Raw genomic sequence first — 21541 nt, forward strand, 5'->3', positions numbered from 1 at the left:
TTTGGTGGTCCGAAATTAACAATGTATTAAAATTTAAACGAAACGTTGGCTTATTTTAGACTTAATAGTCACAGAATTCAAAAATTTAATTCAAGTAGTTTTTGGATCCAATATAAAGTTTGAATTAATTTTTTAAAAGATCTGTTAATTTTATGTATAGTACTAGGATAACAAAATGAATGATCTTGACTATATAATAAACATGCAATTAATAATACTATGATTTAAATAATATTTCAACGACTGATTTAATAAAATTAATGTACTCAAATATTTTTCAAGTTAAATTTTCTTGAACTAAAAATTAAATTTAGTGCAAACAATATATTTTAATTTAAAAAACTGTCATGCATTTATCATTTTTTCTCATCTTATTATTAAATACGTTTTAATCACGTGTGAATTATTATTAGACTACTTCAAAAATTTTTTTTAATATTTTTATTTTTAAAATTTTGTGTTTTGTAAATACAGATATGAAAAGTTTATATATACCAAAGAAAACCTATATATCTATGCGGCAGTTATTCAAGACTGACACGAAATTATGTTAAAATATTTTATCAAAGGAACATTTATTTTAAATTCTTTATCTTACATTTAGTCTTCACATGTTGCAACCATAAAAAATCTTAATATTGAGTACAAATTACTAAAAATTTGACTTCTGTTTTATGAACCCTGGAACATTTTTACGTGTGTGGCAAACTTAAAATAAATGAATCTAAAGTGATGACGATTGTTAAATAAGAAAACAAGTGAAAAATGAAAAAATAGTGTTTTCTAACATTCGAGAAAGAACGAGTTTCCCGTAGTTTCGGATGCTCTGCTTTTTAAGTGTTGAAAATAATTATTTTTGAATTATTGATTTGAAACTTCTTTACGGGTACCACTCAAAAAAGAAATACAAAGAGTCAATCGACAAAAAAACGTAATGTTTTCGCAATGAAACTTTACAAAAATAGTGTCATATTCTATTGAATAACTATAAAATTATAGACCAAGTGAATTGCAGAGGCGTGTGAAGCGAAAAAATTTAGCCATTCTGAAATGCCTGTAAAATATTACCGGCTCTCAACCGTACAAATTCACTCAAGAAATTGTACAGGCACAAGTATGTAATTTTAAAAAAAAATAGGTGCTTTCAAAATTTGTAATCGATTTAAAAAAAATTATTTTTCGCCTGTGACCTCTATACCCTTCGGTAATCTATGAATAATGACAACTTTTGATTTCATTTTTATGCACAAATTAATATAAGATGATATTTTATTTCTTCTCGATAAAAATTATTTTACCTATAAAAGTCACCACTTGAAAAATTACAAACATGATAAATAAAATTCATGATCAAAACCACCGTACAAAATAATAAATAATCTGATTAAACTACATACCATTCGATACTCTTTTATTTTGTATAATAACCGAACGAATCTTTATTGAAGTGTTAATTTTCTGATTTAATAAATATAATGTGTGTAAATTAATATTTAATATTATTAACATTAAAAAGTAATTGTGAAATGATTTGAAATTAAAAGAATACAATTTTTATAATATTTATTTTCTTAATTTTCTACTGTCTTGATTAAATTAGATAATGTTGTTAGATACACAACGCATCTTTGTATTTTGTATATGTGAGTGTTTATTTTACAATGAGACAGAAAAACTGTTGAAAAATTAATGGTACATTCTCTTCTTCTGCAAATTTTTTAAGTTAAACTTCTATGGCAAGCTTTACTTTGAGCGTAAACAGTAGAATGTATGATCAGAATGTTTGTTTTGTGATCAAGCTTGTTATGAAAAATTTATTCAATTTGAGAGAGAGATATAAGTTAGTGAAGACAGAAAGAGAGAGAGTAACGCTTTAACAATATAACAACATCAATGTCATACCATAAGTATACAAAATATTATACTTATACGAAGAGTCCCAGTAGCTTAGTGGTAGAACACTAGACTCTTATACTGGGAGAATATGACGTCTAAAAGAAAGAAAGATATCAAGAAGAGAAGCTTGAAGAGATGTCTTAGAATTGATGAACGCGTAGCACCAACATAAATTACCAATAATTTACCTTAGGATTTTTTTCAGTATTTTTTCTTTTACAAAAGTGAGGGTTAAGATTAGCGGAGACATTTTCTTCAAAAATTTATAAGGCACACACCGCTTGTTTAAGATATATTTCATCTCGCTAACTTTTTTTTCCTATGATGATGAACTACTTTTATATACAACTCTTTTGGAAATAAAATTTACCAGTACGCAAATAACTTCGTAGATCCTATTGATTATGAAACAAACCACAGCATATCGTACATCGAATAAACAATGTAATTATATTTCGATATATATATAAAATACATATAGATGATTTTTTTCCATTATGTCGGCCATATTGCATATTACAAAAGGTAAATATACATACATAATAACGTCTGTCTGTTGGATAGATAAAATAATAATTGTAAGTCATGCGCATATCATAAAATAATGATTGTATTTATATACATAAAATAATAGATGTATTTTCGAATGAATTATTATCTAAACTCATAAATATATTGTTATATCAAATTACTCTGTACATTGTTTTGTATGTATGTATTAATATACTTTACACATAGGGTGATTCAGAATAGTACGGTACTATTTTAGCTATGTGTTCTCTACCACAAACTGAAAGAAAGTTCATATAAATATACGTCTGAAATTGATTCCTTGTTGATTAAGGGGACTTAAACATACTAATTTAGCTATGTAAAATTCAAAGTAACTGATGGTGGAACTTAGACAAAGCCCGAAGCTATTTTAGCATGCCAATAGCCATAGAATAAGTTATAGGCTTCGCTAAGCCCCACATAAAAACTTAACTGTCATAAACCGAGAAATCGTGGTAGCTATTTAATAAATTCTTTAATTTTAATATAAGGAACAAACACCTACACTAGTGACGTTCAATTCTGAAACTCTCTGTATATAAAATACACTATACCTCTAATGATCATTTTACACAGAAATTATTGGTGCATCAACAAATCGGTATTATGTTTTAAAACCTTTACTCTATAGTATTATTACTATAATTATTATTGTAGGTACTATTTTATTGTTTTCAAACTATAATATTCAACTAAACAATATCAAGTTTAAAACTAGAACAAAGTCGAGTAAAATGTATTAATTTGTTGATTTTTTTTGACTAGTCAAAGTTTAAACCTCATCCGATGTTAAAACAAGAGTAAACATCTTGTACCAGGATCAAGAACGACATTCTATTAACAAAAAGGCTCATTTCTAATATTATTGATAAATAAGAAAGGCGCATGCAAATAAGTCATCATTGATGATTCATCTTGTCTTGATTCTACACGTCACTAGTTCTGTATTAAATGAGAGATTCAATTGCAAAACTGTAAAACAAATAATAATTTGAGTTGGCACTATCCTGATTCAAATAAGTTAAAATATTCAATAAAGATTAAGTGAAGTAAATTAAATTTAATATTGGTGGAAGCGTAGGGAAGTTTCATTTTTTTAGCAAACAGATATGTTTAATGCTTGGATATGGCCTCCCAACAAACAAAAAAGGTAAAGAATTGAGTGGTATGGAAATACTTAATTATATTTTTTGTTACAAAAATGCTATGTTTACTTATATCTACGCCACTGTTAAACTTATATTTTTTTACAACATATGTACAATACATATACTTACGCGTATTTCTATATGAACTTATCAAGAGCCTCAACTTAAGATACTGTTTCTATATCCACGTGCTTTTTTACTATATGTATACTTACTTTTTTTGTGCTTAAAAGATTATTACACTTCGTAAAACCATATATAAGGTGAAATATCGCATAAATGAGTAAAGCATCTACTACCGTAACGTTTTAAATTATCGTTGACGTAAGCATACAATATGTACTATACATAGTTTAAATAGCGATATTAAAAAAATCAATATAATAATAATAATAATATTGTAATTGATTTTTATATTCATTGCATTTCGAAGTACTCATGTTTCAAAACACTAGTCAAAATCACACTAAACTTTTGTAAAATTATAAAAATTGTCTATTTACTTGAAAATTACAAATCTTAAATATTTGAGTTTTTTGGCCAATTTTATACAGCTGTAAACATCATTGAAAATATTTGGAATAATATATTTTTTTAACATTCTTTTGAGCTGCTTAGGTTATATGTTTAGTTCTGGTACATTTATTGATGAATAGAAGAAGTTGGTTGGTATGTGTTAAGTTAAAAAAATGGAACAATATTTTACGATGTGCTTTAACAAGGTCTTTCTTCATTTGTTTTTCTACAGAGTTATATTACCCACATTGGTCATAAAATCACACCTGTTTTAAAATAGGTATTATTATGAGAAACAAACATATATTTATGCATTGCCTTACTATTTACAAATATTTCCTGTGTGGCCATTATTGACTATAAAAGTAGAAACACTATTTTTTTTTACTTTATTTTTATTTGTCATAAAAACATTTAATTTTAAACTAATAATTTTTTATTTCACACTTTTAGATTAAAAATAAAGAGGTGATTAGTTATTTTTATACAGGAAATTTTTCAAAAACTGGGTATAAAAGTCTATGATATTGATTGTTTGTTTAATTGATGGTCAATTCAAGAAATTTTCTTCTTGTCATTGTAAATTTACATAAACAAATTTCAATTTGAAATTATTTTTTAGTAATATTTCGTTCAATTATTATACCTTAGAGTTCTATAGTGTTTCGAATTTTTCAAATTTACTGTTTCGTATTTTTATTTTTGACTTAATAATGATTTTGATTTTTATAATGATAATCAAAACAGTCACGAACATATAATCACCTGGCGTAATCAATAGATTATGAAAATTTAACTTGGCTTGAGCAATTGACAGTTGGGGGTATTTAAACCAAGTTAAAAATCTTTAAGCGTAACAAAAATCCACAGGCTCGATCAGTTGATCAAATTCACAGTTAGTGCATGGAAGTAAATTCACACTAGGCAAGATTGATATTTTCCCAAAACCCGTGCATCTTCCAATACTCGTGGAACTAACAGTTTAAGAATATTCGATCATCGTCTTTATAAGTAAAGAAACAATTTTATGTTAGCTTTAAGCATATACGCATACAAATTTTTTAATTTAAAAAATTCAAACTAATTTAATATAAACCATGTTGTTTAATTCCACTAGAAACACATGCCTTTTGTTAATCGGCCCCAGTTTATTTTGATTTGTATCAAATAATTCACTCTATAAAAATGCCCTAAAGATTTATTTAGAATTAAAAAAAAACAGTATCCACTATACCATGAAAGCCCAATAAGGCGAATAAACTATTTATAAAATATACAGGTGTTTTTTTTCATGAATTTTAAGATTAAGTAAATTATTTCAGAGGAACCCTAATCCTGGTTTGGTATCTTTCGTTAGTGGATAAAATATTCAGTGGAGGTCAAACGAAAAACTGACTGAATATTTTCGTGATCCCGTTGGACACTTTTTTTGAACACTCAAGTTATTTAAAATTCGATATACTGTTTTGTCTTGGATACGTGTTCGAAATAACTTTCATTCAAAAATGGATGTAGATTGAATAAAAAAGAATATTAATCCAAATCGGTTAACAACGATATAAAAACAAAAAAATGAAAAATTTTAATAAATAATGCTCTTGAATTACAAATGAACGTGTGTACATATTTTGAAAGACGACTCATGATTTTTGACTCTAAAAAATTATTTAACTTAAAATATACACTGAAGCTCAGTAAATTTACCTCAACTATTTCCTATTTCTTTCATAATATCCTAAAAAATTTGGTGACGGTAAAAATGTTACACTTAGTTCAGCCCAGCCATCATGTAGCGTATGTGTAACGAGACACAAAGAAGTTTATTTAAATATCAAATAAATGACTTTTACTTAAACCGGCATTTCCTTTTCATAGAACAAAGTTCATTGAAAAGCGAAAAATTCTTACACTTTCTTTTAAAAAGAAGGTATAAAAACGCGATGTCTTCTTTTTCAAGCTTAAGTGTAGAGAATTTTAATTAAAAATTCGTAACGAAAAGATTCTATTTTGTACTATATTCATTTAATAAGACCTAAATATTGTTTACGATCATCGGGTCATTATAAACGAACGTCACTGTACATGTCTTATATTAATGAACGTATTGTTTTTGTATGTCACATAATAAAAATTAAATATTCTATGCATACTTTTTAATAAAATTTACAAAAAAATAAATGTTACCATAGACAAATTAACTATAATTGTTTAACGATAATTTGACTGGCGTCTGTTATTATGATTGAATAACGATTATTTTACATAAAATTAATGATCAGCTTATGTTTAATTTTTTTTTTTTTTGATAAAAATCTTTTTTAATATTATTACTGGTTATATTACTGAAGAGAAGAAAAAAAAAACAGTCTTATTATAGGAAAGATGTCATGAATAAAATATCATATGTAAATTATTAAATAATTGCCAACGGCAAATTATCTTTCTGTATTTTAACAATCCAATCATCTGTTAGTTATTATTATAGATTGGACATTATCCGAACTTGACTCAAATGGATTGAAACCATTATGTGAAACGATTATTATTAGATATATTAAATATTATATGTTTTATTATATTAACCAATAAAATTATTTCTCAACCATATTGAGAGTGAATTTATATATAATGTTTTTTTTTATGTGTATAAAGAATTTGAATAAATTTAAAATGATTATAAACAAAAAATATTTTTTAAATGTATTAAAATGGATCGGTTTACTTATGTGAAACGACCATGTTTTTAAATATGTAAGTTATTTACCAAATTTGGTGTATAATTTCTTATTTAAAATCATTTTAATATACGTTAGTTTAAACACAGTTTTCGAAAATTTTTCAATTTTTCAACGTAATTAATAGTTTTTATTTTTTTTTTTTGCTAAAAGAAATGAGAAACTGACTTAGTTGTGTATAGTTGACCTTTCAACGAGCATTAGCTTCATGATAGCTAAAACTGTAGCAACAATACATTTATAATACCATTTTATAATAAATGAATCTATAAGACGTAACGATAGATAACATATGAATCTTATAATAATTTCTATATTCAATAAATTGTTTATTTAATTGTTTATGTAAATTGTTTATGATAAAGACCAGTCTCATATATTATTATTAGCACCACACGATTTTACAATATATTATTATATTATTAGTCAAACAAATACTTAACATTAATTATTTATTTTATAATTTGAAAAAGCTTCAAATTTAAATGAATGTATGTGTATTATGTATATATATTGGAGAATTTGCGCAAGGTTGTTTATTTTTGTAAAATTCAATTTAAAATCATTTAAGAAAATGTTTTACGTTGTTTTACATTCATCTATTTTCTTTATTGGTATATTTCTTTTTTATTTTCGTATGTTTAAATGTGGTCATATTTTAAAATGCTTTTATTAACTTGGTATGCACCAATGTAACGGAAAATTTGAACGTAATTTTTCCCCACATAAAAAGTTGGAGCCTCATTTATCAAGGAACGATGGCAACACGATAATTTAATACGTATGACTCATTATCCTGATCAGGATTTTCAGGATTAAGAAAATTAATAAACAGAAAATGGTGGAAATGCAGGTAAAACATTTTTTTCGTAAATGTGAGGGGTGATTTTCAGATTTAAAAAAATACAGTTTTAAATAGCTAGCCTAGCTAACTGAATTTAGTTAGCTAAAAAGTAGAAAATAAATACAAGTTTACAAAGCTAAAAAGAGTGATTAGGAAAAAAATTATTTTATCACAAAAAAACGTGGGGTGCTTTTTTATATTTTATTTTTACCATTATCAATTGAAATCTAGCACCCCACGCCTTTCTACAACAAAACGACAAAATTATTTTTTCTTTGTGACTATTTTTTCAACTTCCAGCTCTTTCTTTTGTTCAGCTGGTTACAAAAGTGTGTTTTATTTATTTCAAAATATTATTTATTTTTTGTAATGATTTCGCAATTTTATAAACAAAGATACTTTCGGTCTTAGAATTCGCCTCATTCTCAGTAAAATAATATGACTATTTTTAGTTTATCAAATATAAATTTTTAAATTTATTATTTTCTTCAACTGCCTTCATCAGGTCAGGGCGTCTGCCTTCCCCGGGACCTGGATTTGCCATTGATTTTGTCGGCTAAGAGCATGGTCATTATGGTAATTTATCGTAGATAAAATACAACCAAAATTTAAGCATAATTTTGTCGGTATGAAATTATATAAAAATATTTAAACTGATTGTATAAAATTGTTTGGCCAATAAATACACTGAAATGATAATATGGAATTTTTATTAGAATGATAAAATTTTGGCTCCAATTGTAAAATGATAAAATGAAAACTTTGTAATTAAATTGACTAGATTTACAATTTACACATATCTTGTGTTTTTTAATCAGTTTTCAAATACATTAGAAAAAAATGTATTAATTCAATTTATTAGTTTTCTAATAAATTAATTAAACTAAATGAAAAGAATGCAGTTTGTAAGTAAGTTAAAGGTTTTTTTTTTTTATTTATAAAGGTTACATTTTATTAAAATAAAATTATAAAAATCTAACTAGTTTTTTAGTAGAAGACGGATTTAAACAAATAAAAAAGGTAATTAATACATTAGTTTTTTGAAACATATCACGTTCGAACGGATAATTGCAATTACATAATAATTATAAGTTTTTTTGTTGTTGTTTTACTAGTCAATAGTTCTTTTGTCGGATATTTGTGCGGATGTATCTAAGTTGAATAAAAATAAGCGCCGTTAGATACAAATAAATTGCTGAAACAAGCAAGTCTTAAGTTCAGAGATTTAGTGCAATGGATATATCTTCGTGTACTCTTTAAAGAAAGAAATATCTCTCAATCTGGTAAAAAATCGTTCTTGCACCTCGTCATTGTCTCGTTTTTGAAGAGATAATAAGTTAATTTGCCTAAAATTTCACTTAATGCGGCAAGGCAATGTGAAAATTGAAATTTATTTTTGTTCCTGAGATACGAACATAGAATTTCCTAATACAAACAATTCTATAGGACATTTCCAAAAATGTAATAATCAATTTTTTCTCAAATAAATATTTAACATTCATATTTTATCACAGAATGTAAAAAGTTTCGCAACCAACACTATTGAAACTAGGTAAAAAGAATTAACTGAGGTTAATAAGTAAATTGCATACATATTACGTAGGTTTGACCAACTGCATAGAAATCAGATGTAAAATTGTTGTTTTGATTGTTTATTTTATAGTTCAATAATATCTCACATTTAAGTAAATGTATTTAAGTAATGTTACATACAAACTGACTTGAGTTATGCTTAATGTTTTCTCTAAAATAAAATAAATGTTTATTTTTTGCAAACTACTTTAAATAATAATAATTTATATATCTAAACATGTTTTATTTTAATGTTGTAGCACATACGGTTTGTATTTTTTAGCGCTATATATACACTTTTTAATAGAAATTTGATCCAATGAATTTAATTAAATGATTTAGGATGATACATATTCACAATAATTATAAAAATATGCAAGATAAAACAAGCTGATCAGCTACTAGAAGATCATTAGCTGTTTTCCTAGTTTTATAATGATATATATATCAATTAACGACAATCATGTGGAGGTTCTGGGATGTCTACGTAAATAGTTTTGATAGTTTTTACCCAGATTTATCGAGTAAAAATTTATTAATTATAGCAACTGAAGTAAGGAGGTTTTCTATCCAACTCCGAAATAATTTTACAATCTTCCTTTGTCTATAAACAGTATAAAAAGATACACCCTGTGAGTGTATATTGTATATAATAGTATTTTACTTATTTATACATTTAATACATAATACTGTTAATGTTATTGAAAATTCTCTTAAATACATTTAAGCTAACTGTAATAATCAAATGCGTTTTATAGATAACATTTCTAAGATTTTACTTTTTCTATTATAACCGATATTTATATAGAATCGATATATAATGGACAAACGTTCATTAAATTTTGCAAAAAGTTATCTACTAAGCTGCTTTTATTTTATCGAGACAAATTTTAACATTAAAAATGGAAACTCAAATATTACAAATTTTGGATTTTTTTTCTGTTATTAATCTAACATCTTAAGTTGAAAATTAAAAAAAAATTATGCTCTATTATTAAAAGAAAAAAAAAATTGATTCTGTAAGATACTTCTACATCTAATTGTTGGCCTTGAACAACAATAATGCACATTGACTAAATGTGTATATTTAATGTATTTATTATAGTTAATAAATGTTTTGAACCTTTCAATAATTAAATATGTTATTAACCTGTAACCATGATAGTGGTGGCTACATTTTATTCTATACTTACTTAGTAGCAAATTCTTAAGTGCAATATTACATGCTATGGTAATTATTGTTATTTTTTACATTTACTTTTCAATGATAAATTATATATTCTAATTTTTCTCAAATTTGAATAAATCATGGCATAACGGTCAGTGGCCAACATACCTACCCTAATTTAAATATTATATGTTTGTCAGTTTGGTACTCTTATATCTGTCGTATTGGAAATGGGGATTCGTTTTTCTAACTGGTGGTACCCATTGAATCAGTTAAATTAGAAATCCATAAATATTTTACTAAGCTCAACAAAAAGCAATAAGGTTATTCCTTTGATATTTGATAATCTAGCATTGGCAGGAAGCTGTAGCGGCTTCAAGATCATGGCATATTCTTTCAAAACTTTCAAAAAAAAGAAGCAGTTTAGGATATTTTTTTACAAATCTGAATTTTTTTTTGTGGATAGTAAAAATATTCTTAGTCTATATATAAGCACGGTTATTATAACGTCGGAATCAGTTTCCCAAATTAGCGTTATGGACTTTCGCAATTATTTATTGCTCAGAAGCCTAATTGGACAGACAGAAAATGGAAAATGAACTAATTAGAAAACTTATGAACACTTATTCCAAATTCTGGTTCGTAGCATTAATATTTCTACGCATTACTAACTTGGGACTAAACTTGTGACACTCTGATATATTTCGCATATAAAATATGAAAATTACATTGACTCGTGTCAAAAAGAGATTAAATAACCATAAATATAATTGTTCTATAATTTTAATTAACATATTATTTTAAAAAAGGTTATGTCTTAATCATATTGACAACAATATTGAACAAGCAAGTGTATTGGAATATTAAAATAAATTTAAAAAAATAGATACTAAATGTTAATCAATGAAGTTGCAATAAACGACAGGATATTACTTTTATTAGTATTGAAACATATCTTTTTTTTTATACTATTAACTTTTATAGTTCTACAGCCAGGCGTTAAATATCTTATCGTCATTTTAAAAGCCCTAAAAATATAAGAACTTTTTTTCTACGAAAATATTCGTGGTCGTGAAACTTAGGAAATATTCAAATACTCACTAAGGATATATTCAAATTTGAAGGTAATCGAATAAAAAATTCAAGTCAATGTAATTATTTTATTTCGTCAAATATCGTTTATCTCGGTAATTTTAGTTTCAGAAAAAATGATTTAGAAATCAATAGAGTTTGAAAAGTGTCAATAAATAATAAGCAGAAAATTTCTAACATTTACTTTTTTTCTAAGATTAAAAACACTATCCTTTCAATGCTTTCCATGTTCCGAATTTTCTAATGATCCAAATTTTAATAAAAAATTTATCTCGAGTTACAGACAATCAATTGACTTCCATTTTTAATGGTAATGGTGTTCTGATTTCCTTAATAAATATATAAAAATGTAGAGTTCACTGACACTATATCCATATCAAGATAACTAACCTTAAATTTCCCGCCGTTCTGAAATGACTGTCGCATAAAAGGTCTTGTCCTAGTCCTATTACGTATGTATACACACATGACATATATTTTAATATGCCTTTAAAATACTAAATACTTGTATTTAAATACTTATTTGTATAAATTACAAATACACAACTAATTTGTATTGTACCTGCATATATAGGTACGTAGATGCTTACTATTTAATAATTCAATTAATATTACCAATTATTACATTGTAATACTAATTACAATAGTCATATCTATAATGGTCATATATAATTATATATACATAATTATTATATTACCTATTTATGATGATACTTAAAAATTATTTGACATCTTAATCCATAAATTATTGTTTAAAGAAGTTATAAGATATTATATATTGATTAGTTTAGCACAGTTTACTATTTGGCATCAAAACATTGTGGAAGTGGAAAAACTTGAAAAATAAGGAGGACCTATAGTATCAAATTTAATAAACTATTACCAACGCGTTAATTACAGAGTTATACTTAAACTCAATTGTCTCGGTGTGAATTGTAAAGTTACTATTCTTATATGTAGAAAGGACAATGATCCGAGACAGACGTGGACTATTTTTAATGAAATTGGAAAAATTCCGTGTTTTGTTCGTAGCTTAAAACTGCACAGGATTGATTTGACTACTTCTGATAATATTAAAAATCTTCTATACTGTAAAATTTTCTTACAAAACTCGAATGATATTACAGGAGGATGCTTACTTGAGAGGCAACTCAGAGGCACAGTTTTGGATACTATCAGTTGATCATATCCCAAAACATTAAGAATACATGATTAATTTGCAATAACTCTAGCAAAAAACAGAAGATGAAAAGTGAAAACATTCTCGTAAGACCATAAAGAAAAAGAAAATTTTCCAAAGATATAAAAAGTAAGTGTGTTTCAAAAAAGAACAAGTGAAATTCACAAAAACTCAAAAACCTCCGACCAATTTTTCGGCTACGGAACCCTTAACTCGCATTTAAAACATACCTAGGAACACTCGCCATTAAATTACCTTTCAAACAAAACCAAAATAATTAAAATAGGTTTATCCGTTTAGGCGCTACCATGCCATAGATAGACAGACAGACAAATAGACACAAACCCACACATTTAGTTCCGGGATTAAAAAAAGATTAACTGGCAATCCCGGGGCTAGTATGATCCAATTCAATTTCAAGGGCTATTCTTATTCTAACTAAATGGGTATTATTTTTTAACCGACTTCAAACAAAAAAGGAGGAGGTTATCAATTCGACTGTATTTTTTTTTTTTATGTGTGTTACCTCAGAACTTTCTTGTCTTCAAACAAAGTGTTTTCTACGGCCATAGATTAATCGTTAGTGAAAAATCTTACATATTATCTAACTTAAAATATTCCGTCTTTACTTAAAGTTTTATATAAACGCCATTATAATTTTTTTTTTATTTGAAGTAAACAAAATGAAGAAATTATAAATAATATAAGAACGCAAGGTTATGTTTTTATATAATCTCTGTATAGGTTATTATTATTATTTTTGTAATGATTATTATTTCTATGCCTAAGTTTTGTGAATGATGGAATGATATAATAAAAACTTCCGGTTAATCGTCATTTAATTATCATTATGTCCGACTAAATACAATATAATAATTTTAAAACAAGAAATGTACTACCTATATAATACTATTATGTATACACAGACTGAATAAGAAATTATACACTTTTTTTATTTCAAAAGAAAGTGTTTGAAGCTCGGAGTCGTTCAGGTAAAAGCGAAAATATCATAATTTACCGCATACAATAATACACAAAAAAGATTAAGAGGTGTAGTGGTGACATCCAGTAGGAGCGATATTAGTTTCGTTATAAACTATGTTTTATTGAATATCTAGCACAATGCAGCAATGGAAATAAAATTGTCTTTAATCCTAATTTTCGTTATGAAAAGATAAGAAAAGCTTATACTAAGTTTGCCTAATTTTTTGTCAAAAGTCATGTATGAACAGTAATCAGACGTTACCACAATCAGCAACTATTTAACAAAATAATTTTAAAAAAATGTATACCTATACTTGGATTGATTTCATCCTGACAAACTTCCGTATGAGGAGCGAGCACCGTAGCCAAAATATCATGATCTCTTTGAGAATACTTTTTATATTTCAAGATATCTAATAACCTATAAAAAAATTATTGGGCCGTTTGTTGGTGTCGGAGAAGTGCCATAAATCAGTTTTACTTCCCAGCGCCAACACTAATACGAGCTTATAAGTGTAAGCTTTGGATTGTTGTAAAATGACAGCCCATCCATTTTATCTAGTGTTCTATTAAGTAACGATGTTTGTCAATTAAACATGCCGTTTTATCAAATATTTTCCGAACTCCATTAAAGAGACGATTTTTCGCAACATTCTACTTGAGAAAAATTTGTTAAAATAGGCATAAGGTTCTATATTTGTATTTATCAGTAACATCATATGCTCACAAACACAAAGACTGCATACAACAAGGAAATTTCAGAATAGGAGTATTATGTCACAGAATCAAGATTGCCAAAATCGCGAAATTAACTGTTCACCAAATTATTCTCACAATAAAGCCATGGTTTCACGGACTGATAGACCGATGATTCTAACAGCCCATAAATAACACCAAACCGTTCTTTTGTCTGAATGTTAAGGCAGCTCTTGAATCTGTATACCATGTATGTATGAAATATACATAGTATATTAAGTACAGTCCCAAGTTTGTAAGCCCTTAAAAATATTGGTGCTACAAAAAAAATTTTGGTATAGGTGTTCATAGAATCACCTAATTAGTCCATTTCCAGTGGTCTGTCCGCCCGTCCGTCTGTGAACACGATAACTCGAAAACAGAAAATATATCAAGTTGAAATTTGTACACCGTACTCAAGACGGAAAAAGTGACGTCGAGTTCGTAAATGAGCACCAATCGTATCTTGGGTCAGTAGGACCCATCTTGTAAACCGTCAGAGATAGAAAAAAAGTTTAAATGAAAAAATGTTCCTTATAAAAAAATAAACAACTTTTGTTTGAAACTTTTTTTCGTAAACATCAATTTGCGCCCTGTTTACCCGCGAGGGCGCAAATTGTATAGTATGTATTATATAGAATATCAGTTATGTACGCGTGACATGTATGTATGTGTAATGTGATAGAGTAATCAACACTGTCTTTACATGGTATTTGTCGAATACAGTGAATTTTCTCAAAGCTTTTGGAGAAATACTCTTCCAAGTCTTTTGTATGATAATAAAGATAACTCGACTTTGTTTATTTTGTATTTGTTTTTTTAGTTTTAAAAATAGTATCACTAAATGAATGAATCACTCATTACTTATAAGTAAAATAAGATATGAAATAAAACAAAATAAATACACATTGGTTTATAATAATGGTAGGAACTCTTTATACATCGTTTGTAAGCTATAATTATTTGGTTAAATTATAGGTTATACACAATGTTGTTGTTTTATGTACATAAAAACAAAGTAGTGGGCTGGATTTGATGTGGTTGTGGATTCGAATCAAAAGAATGGGATAAACAATTTTATTATTTTTTTTAAATTAAAAGTAAGTGTACGATTGTTTTATTTTATATTTTTGTACCGGAATTAAATTATGATATAAAATTAAATAATTATTTCTTGCTTTTATTACAAGAATATTACAGTGAGAATTGTTTATAAATTATGAATTGATCAGATTTGATGAGGGATAACGATTAAACAGGAAAAATTAAATAATAATGGTGCGGTAAGCACGATAAAAATTGGAATGCAAAATAATAAACAAAAAACTTGTATATCCAAATTGAATGGTGAAACCTTTATCTGTGCAAACGAGGCAAGACCAGTTAAGTTAAAATTTTAAAAATTCCATAAAATACAAGATACCCCAGTCTTGTGGCGTCTCTATACCGCCGAAGGAAGCTCTATTTTTGTAATTTGTTAAAAACTAGGGGCAGTATTTGCCAGTCATTTCAGAACGGTTGAAAATTAAGAGCTTTTTTTTCTACGAAAATTTTTTTGTCCAAAGAGTATTTTTTAAATTTTTGACATGCAATAAACTGGAAAAAATTCAAATAAAAAAATATTTGTATTAAAAATGCAAAATATAATTTTGCTCGGCACTTGAAAGGGCGAGATCCATTATCCAACAAAATAAAACTTTCCTACTCCTTTTCATTCTTTATTCAATCTTCTTCAAATTTGAATATCTTCCTCAATATGAAAATGGCTTTATATCTATAATATTAAGTAGTCTATTCCTGTAATTTAATTAAAATTTTAATAAGTTTTTTATCTTTCAAGATCCCATTTGTTTCAAGTCACCAGTTTGAAACTATTAAATGCTTTTATTGACCAAGTTTACTCACATAAAAAATTTTGTGATATAAATGCAATAAACGTTTCTCAAAACAAATTATTTGAGACCATCATGTAAAACACTAATTGTTTTTAATCAGTCATTTGTGTTATTTACAAAGAAAATTATTATTATTTTTTTGTAAAACAATTGTTTCATAGTAAGTAGTTATATTTCAATTAGATTTCTTTTGTATAAAATGAGATTTTTAGAGTGTAATTAACATGTATAGTTATTTGATGCGTGCTACTATCGATAGCATCCTTTACAGAAATCTAATCTTTAAATCACAACTTATAACAATAGTCAAATCGTAGAATGATCCAACTTGAGGAAAGATTACCTACTTCGTGTTAATATATAAAATTTAAACGGGTATAAATAACTGAAGTCTGAAGTCGTACAGTATTTTTCATAATTTGGCAAAGTACAAAATTTTGAATTATTCAAAATAAAAAATATTTTTATATTTTTGATCAGTTTTGTAATTTTTTCTCTAGAAGGTTAGTTTTCGAAATAAAAATTCTTTGAAAGTTAAAAATGCAGTAATCGATTTTAAGAAAATTTTTTTTTTTTTCAATTTCTGACTGAATTCGCTTAATCAAATACGTAATGTATGTACTCTTAGCAACAAGTGTTTATGAAGGCACTCATAAAAAATCACCTACCAAGGATGAATGTATAAAACTAAACTTTTTAGTTTATTTTTTTTACACTTTTCTTTTAATGATCGATAAAAAGCTAATATTTTAGACAACTGGAAACTTCCTAATTATATCGTTAATTTTTCAACAGATTTTATGTATGTTTAATCATTATGTCGGTAATATATAAACTTAAAACACCACAAAACAGATTTGTATAATATGTTATCTGTATAAAAATATGAAGTCATATGTCAATCATATTACACGACAACTGAATTCCCATATTATATCCACTATAGTATTAATAATAAAAAAAAAATAAAGTCTACCTACCGTCGGTAACTTGTATGATACTAAATCAGTTATATAGTATGTCAAACCGACGCATGGCGTACGATACATCAGATAATCTGAAATATGAATCAGCTAACATCACATACGAGACAGACACAATACTTGAAACGTTTTTAAAAAAAAAAATATTGTTATATGCAAAAATAATGTAAATTAAATTTAAATTGGAAAACGTGAACTATCTGTTTTTAAATTTAATCTCTTTTGAATATCAAGTATTTTTGTTTCGTCTCACTCTTTTCAATAAACTGTAGCAATTTTAATTATTGTAATTTAAATGTGTAGACAATTGAATTAAAAACAATTTTGTTTCTTTTTAAATATAAAATTTTTTATGGGAATTTTGAGAATTGAGAAGTTGTGTCCTAAGGTAACTTAACTTCCTATTTGTATAAGATACTTATTTCGATAACGAATCAGTAGATCGCATTTATTAATCACAAATAGTTATTTTACTAAATAATTAAAATATTTTTTCATTTAATATTTTTAATGCCACCATTCATGAATTGAAACCTTGGGTAAATGGTTCGTAGAAGTAAATTGACAAATTTTTAATATTATTTATTTAAACAAAATTATCCTACTATACTTTAGATCAGGCATGGGTAAATATATGGCTTAGAGAAGTCCCTCTGACTTCTGTATCTAAAATACGAATAAGACTGTGACAACCTAGCCAGTGGCAACCAAAAATACAAGGAAGGCAGAGAGACGACATTTTCTTTCTTCCTACCTCATTACTATAAGAGAAACTGAGATAGGTAGAAGAGTCCGGACTCTTCTACTTCTTATTTAAAAAATTCAATAGAATATTGTAATACTATTTTCATTTCAGAGTTTCAGAGATAATTGATTTTATTTATTTTTTAATTTTAACAGAAATGGCTTATATTTATTAATCAAACAAACCTAAATTTTCCGTTTTTTTTTGTTGTTTTGAATTTTTTCTTGTCTGCAAATTCGTTAGGTTATTGTACTAAACGCTCCAATTAATCACGCAAAAAATATGTTAAAACAAGAGAGTAAAACCTCTTTAATTAAAATACAATAAATTAAATAAAAAAAAATTAAATTAATATTTCATTATCAATTAAAAAAAATGACTTTTCATATCTGTATTACACACACAAAAATTATGAAATAATTTATTATCTAATAAAAAAATCATAATACATATTAAAATAATAAACAAACTTACTTTTTCTAATTCCAGGAGATGAAACCGTAAAACTTGTATCGCTTGTACCATCTGTAAAAAAAAAAAATGAAGAATTTGAAATTTATGTTTAAAATTAATATTTTATATTTATAATTATATTAATTATATTCATAATTAATTATATGCATTATAGTAAATACCTATTATATCAAAATATTAATAAATTAATTTTTAATTAATTAAATTACCTGTGTAACATATTTTAATAAATTATTTATTATTATTATTATTCATTCTTTAAAATTTATAACAACATGTACCTTTATCGACGAAATTTATTTTTTGTGATTTATTATGTTTTATCAAGTGCGCGTTTTTTATTTTATTATTGGTTTTCAAGGAAAGTTTATTTTAAACGAATTGAAAAATTAGATTGTGTGGGAAGATTTTTGTTCTTAAATGATTATCAATTACTTTTAAATTATATAATAAATGATTAAACCAATACATATTAAATTTTTTATTTGCTATTTTAGGTAGGCAATTTAATCGATAGATCAAAATTGATTTTAACATTCAAAAAAAGTTTCCAAAACTGTTTTTAATCAAGAGCTTTTAAAAAATTTGCTTGTCATGATTCAATTAGTCAACTGTGGCTATAAGATTAGCTGATTAACTGTGGCTATAAGGTATAGTCGCAATTCAATTCATTCAGTTTAAATTCTCGAAATTCTCTATTATTTTATTTTCGATTTACTTACATAATGCTATTTTTTGTTGGTTATCGCTAACCGTGAACGCGGACAAAAAAAAATTCAGAAATCGTCAGCCATCTTAGAAAGTAAAAATTAGTAGCGATTTCAGTGTTTCAAAATGTCTCATATTATAATGTTTTTTATTATCAAACATATAAATGCCCGATCGTTGCTAGGTTGCAACAATTTACGCAATGAGTAAAGCAAGTATAGAAAATGAATTTTGTTACTTTGTACGGGAATGTGGGAGGTATTCAAATTCTGGCATTATTTACACAAGCAAATGACATTTATTTTGTATACTATTTCTTTGAAATTGGTACGATTGTTTTCTTTTCTACAAGATTAACAGAAAGAAATGCGTAAATAATGAATTATTTCAAGACATTCAAAAGTAATTTCATATTTTCAATTATTTAACTAACGCAATTATTTTTGTACAATGTTGACGTGCAAATAGATATTTTCTTGAAATAAATCAGATTTTATGTCTCTTTTAAAATGGCGCTAACGTCATCTTCACAATCTCGGTATAATTCTTAGTTAAAACAGTAAAATCTTGTGCAAAGTATTTTAACATTAATACTAATTGTTTTTAAATATGAAGTCTCAGTTAGACAACGTATTATTAAATTCTTTTTATTTTTTTTAATTACACAGTGATTTGACTGGAAGATTAGCATCATACTTTTATTTTTATTATATTCTTTATATATTATAATAAAAACTGGTTAGTTCATTATACTAATACAGGGTAGTATTCAGTTTCAAACACAAAGTAAACAAAAAAATTATTAAATTTAAATTTTGTTCCCGTATTAAGATGGTATATATTTTTATTTTTATTGTATGAGGTGCAAAATTTAATTAGTTTGATTAAAACAGGTAAATAAATTTTAATACTACATTAATCTTTTGTAGAATAAAATAGTAGGTTTATTAAAGGGCCAACAAAAGCATGCCATTATTATAGATCTTTACGCAACTTCCACATGTAATAAATCTTTTCCGTTGTTGCTACCGTTCAAATAAGTAATCCATACAGGTATTTTGTTCTATTTTTTTTTAGTGTGTCGACATTAGTCTTGTAAAATAAATCATACATAATACACACGAAGTAATATATCAAGACAAATTTGTTTTATGAAAAACCAATAAATTACGATTTCAAAAAATAATTAATAGACTTAATATTTGAACTAAAGTCGACACCTTTTATATTATATTACCAAGGTGTATGCATCACATCCCACCCTGGTATTTTTTTAACATCGAGCTACGAACAAAAAATTGTTATTAAAAAAGTACAAGAGAACTTAATAAGATTTTCACAATCTGATAACACATCTTTTTATTATAAGTTATAATTATAAACTGAAAATGAGAAGGCTTTTTTTTAGAAGCGGCCACGTAACTTTTGGATCGCTGCTGTGTTGTATTATAGTGTAGTGAGTGCTGATGATAGAATTTAGGGCTACTGTACTTTTAATGAAGATTAAAATATGATAAGTAAAATTTTATCGACATCAAAAACAATTTTGTATGTTTTTTTTGTACGGAATATGAAATTATTAATTTCAAAATTAATTTATAACCATATTTTTTTTTACTGACGAAATGATCGGCACTTGACTGACAGTTGTCTTAGACTGTGTAATATTTCTTGGCATTCTATTTTTAAAAATTTAACTGTAAGGTCATCATTTCGAAAGACGGGAAGAATGTGAGTTTTATTTATCATGTCAATCAATGATCGAGCACAAATCGTTGGCAAAGTACTCTCAAATGGAAGTTCAAATTGCAATTTTGAAAGTATACAATCAACCATAACCGGAGTAATCCTATGTAATTGGTTCACACAATATAATCAGGCCTGTCGTAAGTTAATGTGAAAAAGATTTGGGCGTCCGTTTCACAGACATTAAGGATGAAAGGAAATTATGGAGAATTTTTGAATAACTGCAGAATAATTTCCTTTGTAAAAGAAACGTACAAAAAAGTTTCGAAAGTTTAAGCGTTAAGTATACAGGGAGGACCATTTTCGTTTTATAGTTAACCATTCAAAAAATACCTTAGACAATAGTTGCAGAGTTTGATGGGGGATATCATAATCTGACGTCAGATTGAGCCTTGTTCTTCGGGTTTCTTTAATAGCCAATCTTGACCCTATACGGTAAGAGATAGAATTACACTTTAAATAAGAAAATTGATCCTCATGAGAAAACTAACAATTTTTGTTTAATCATTTTTTCGAAAAACGTTAGCTTTCGGAAGAAATACGAATTATGTAGCTAACGACGTAGTTC

The 21541-nt window shown here is 26.2% G+C and overlaps 1 protein-coding gene across 3 annotated transcripts in view; it reads right to left on the reverse strand.

Annotated features, from left to right (window-relative positions):
- LOC123294097 (homeobox protein homothorax) overlaps nt 1–21541 on the reverse strand; it is a 530011-nt gene that overhangs the window by 430508 nt on the left and 77962 nt on the right. For all 3 annotated transcript variants that reach the window (XM_044875178.1, XM_044875177.1, XM_044875179.1), the window contains exon 5: nt 18520–18570. In XM_044875178.1, coding sequence (XP_044731113.1) covers nt 18520–18570 — 51 coding nt within the window. The remainder of the gene's footprint in view (nt 1–18519; nt 18571–21541) is intronic.

The sequence above is a fragment of the Chrysoperla carnea genome, chromosome 2 (assembly GCF_905475395.1).
Source record: "Chrysoperla carnea chromosome 2, inChrCarn1.1, whole genome shotgun sequence".
In the NCBI taxonomy this organism is placed as follows: Eukaryota; Metazoa; Arthropoda; class Insecta; order Neuroptera; family Chrysopidae; genus Chrysoperla; species Chrysoperla carnea.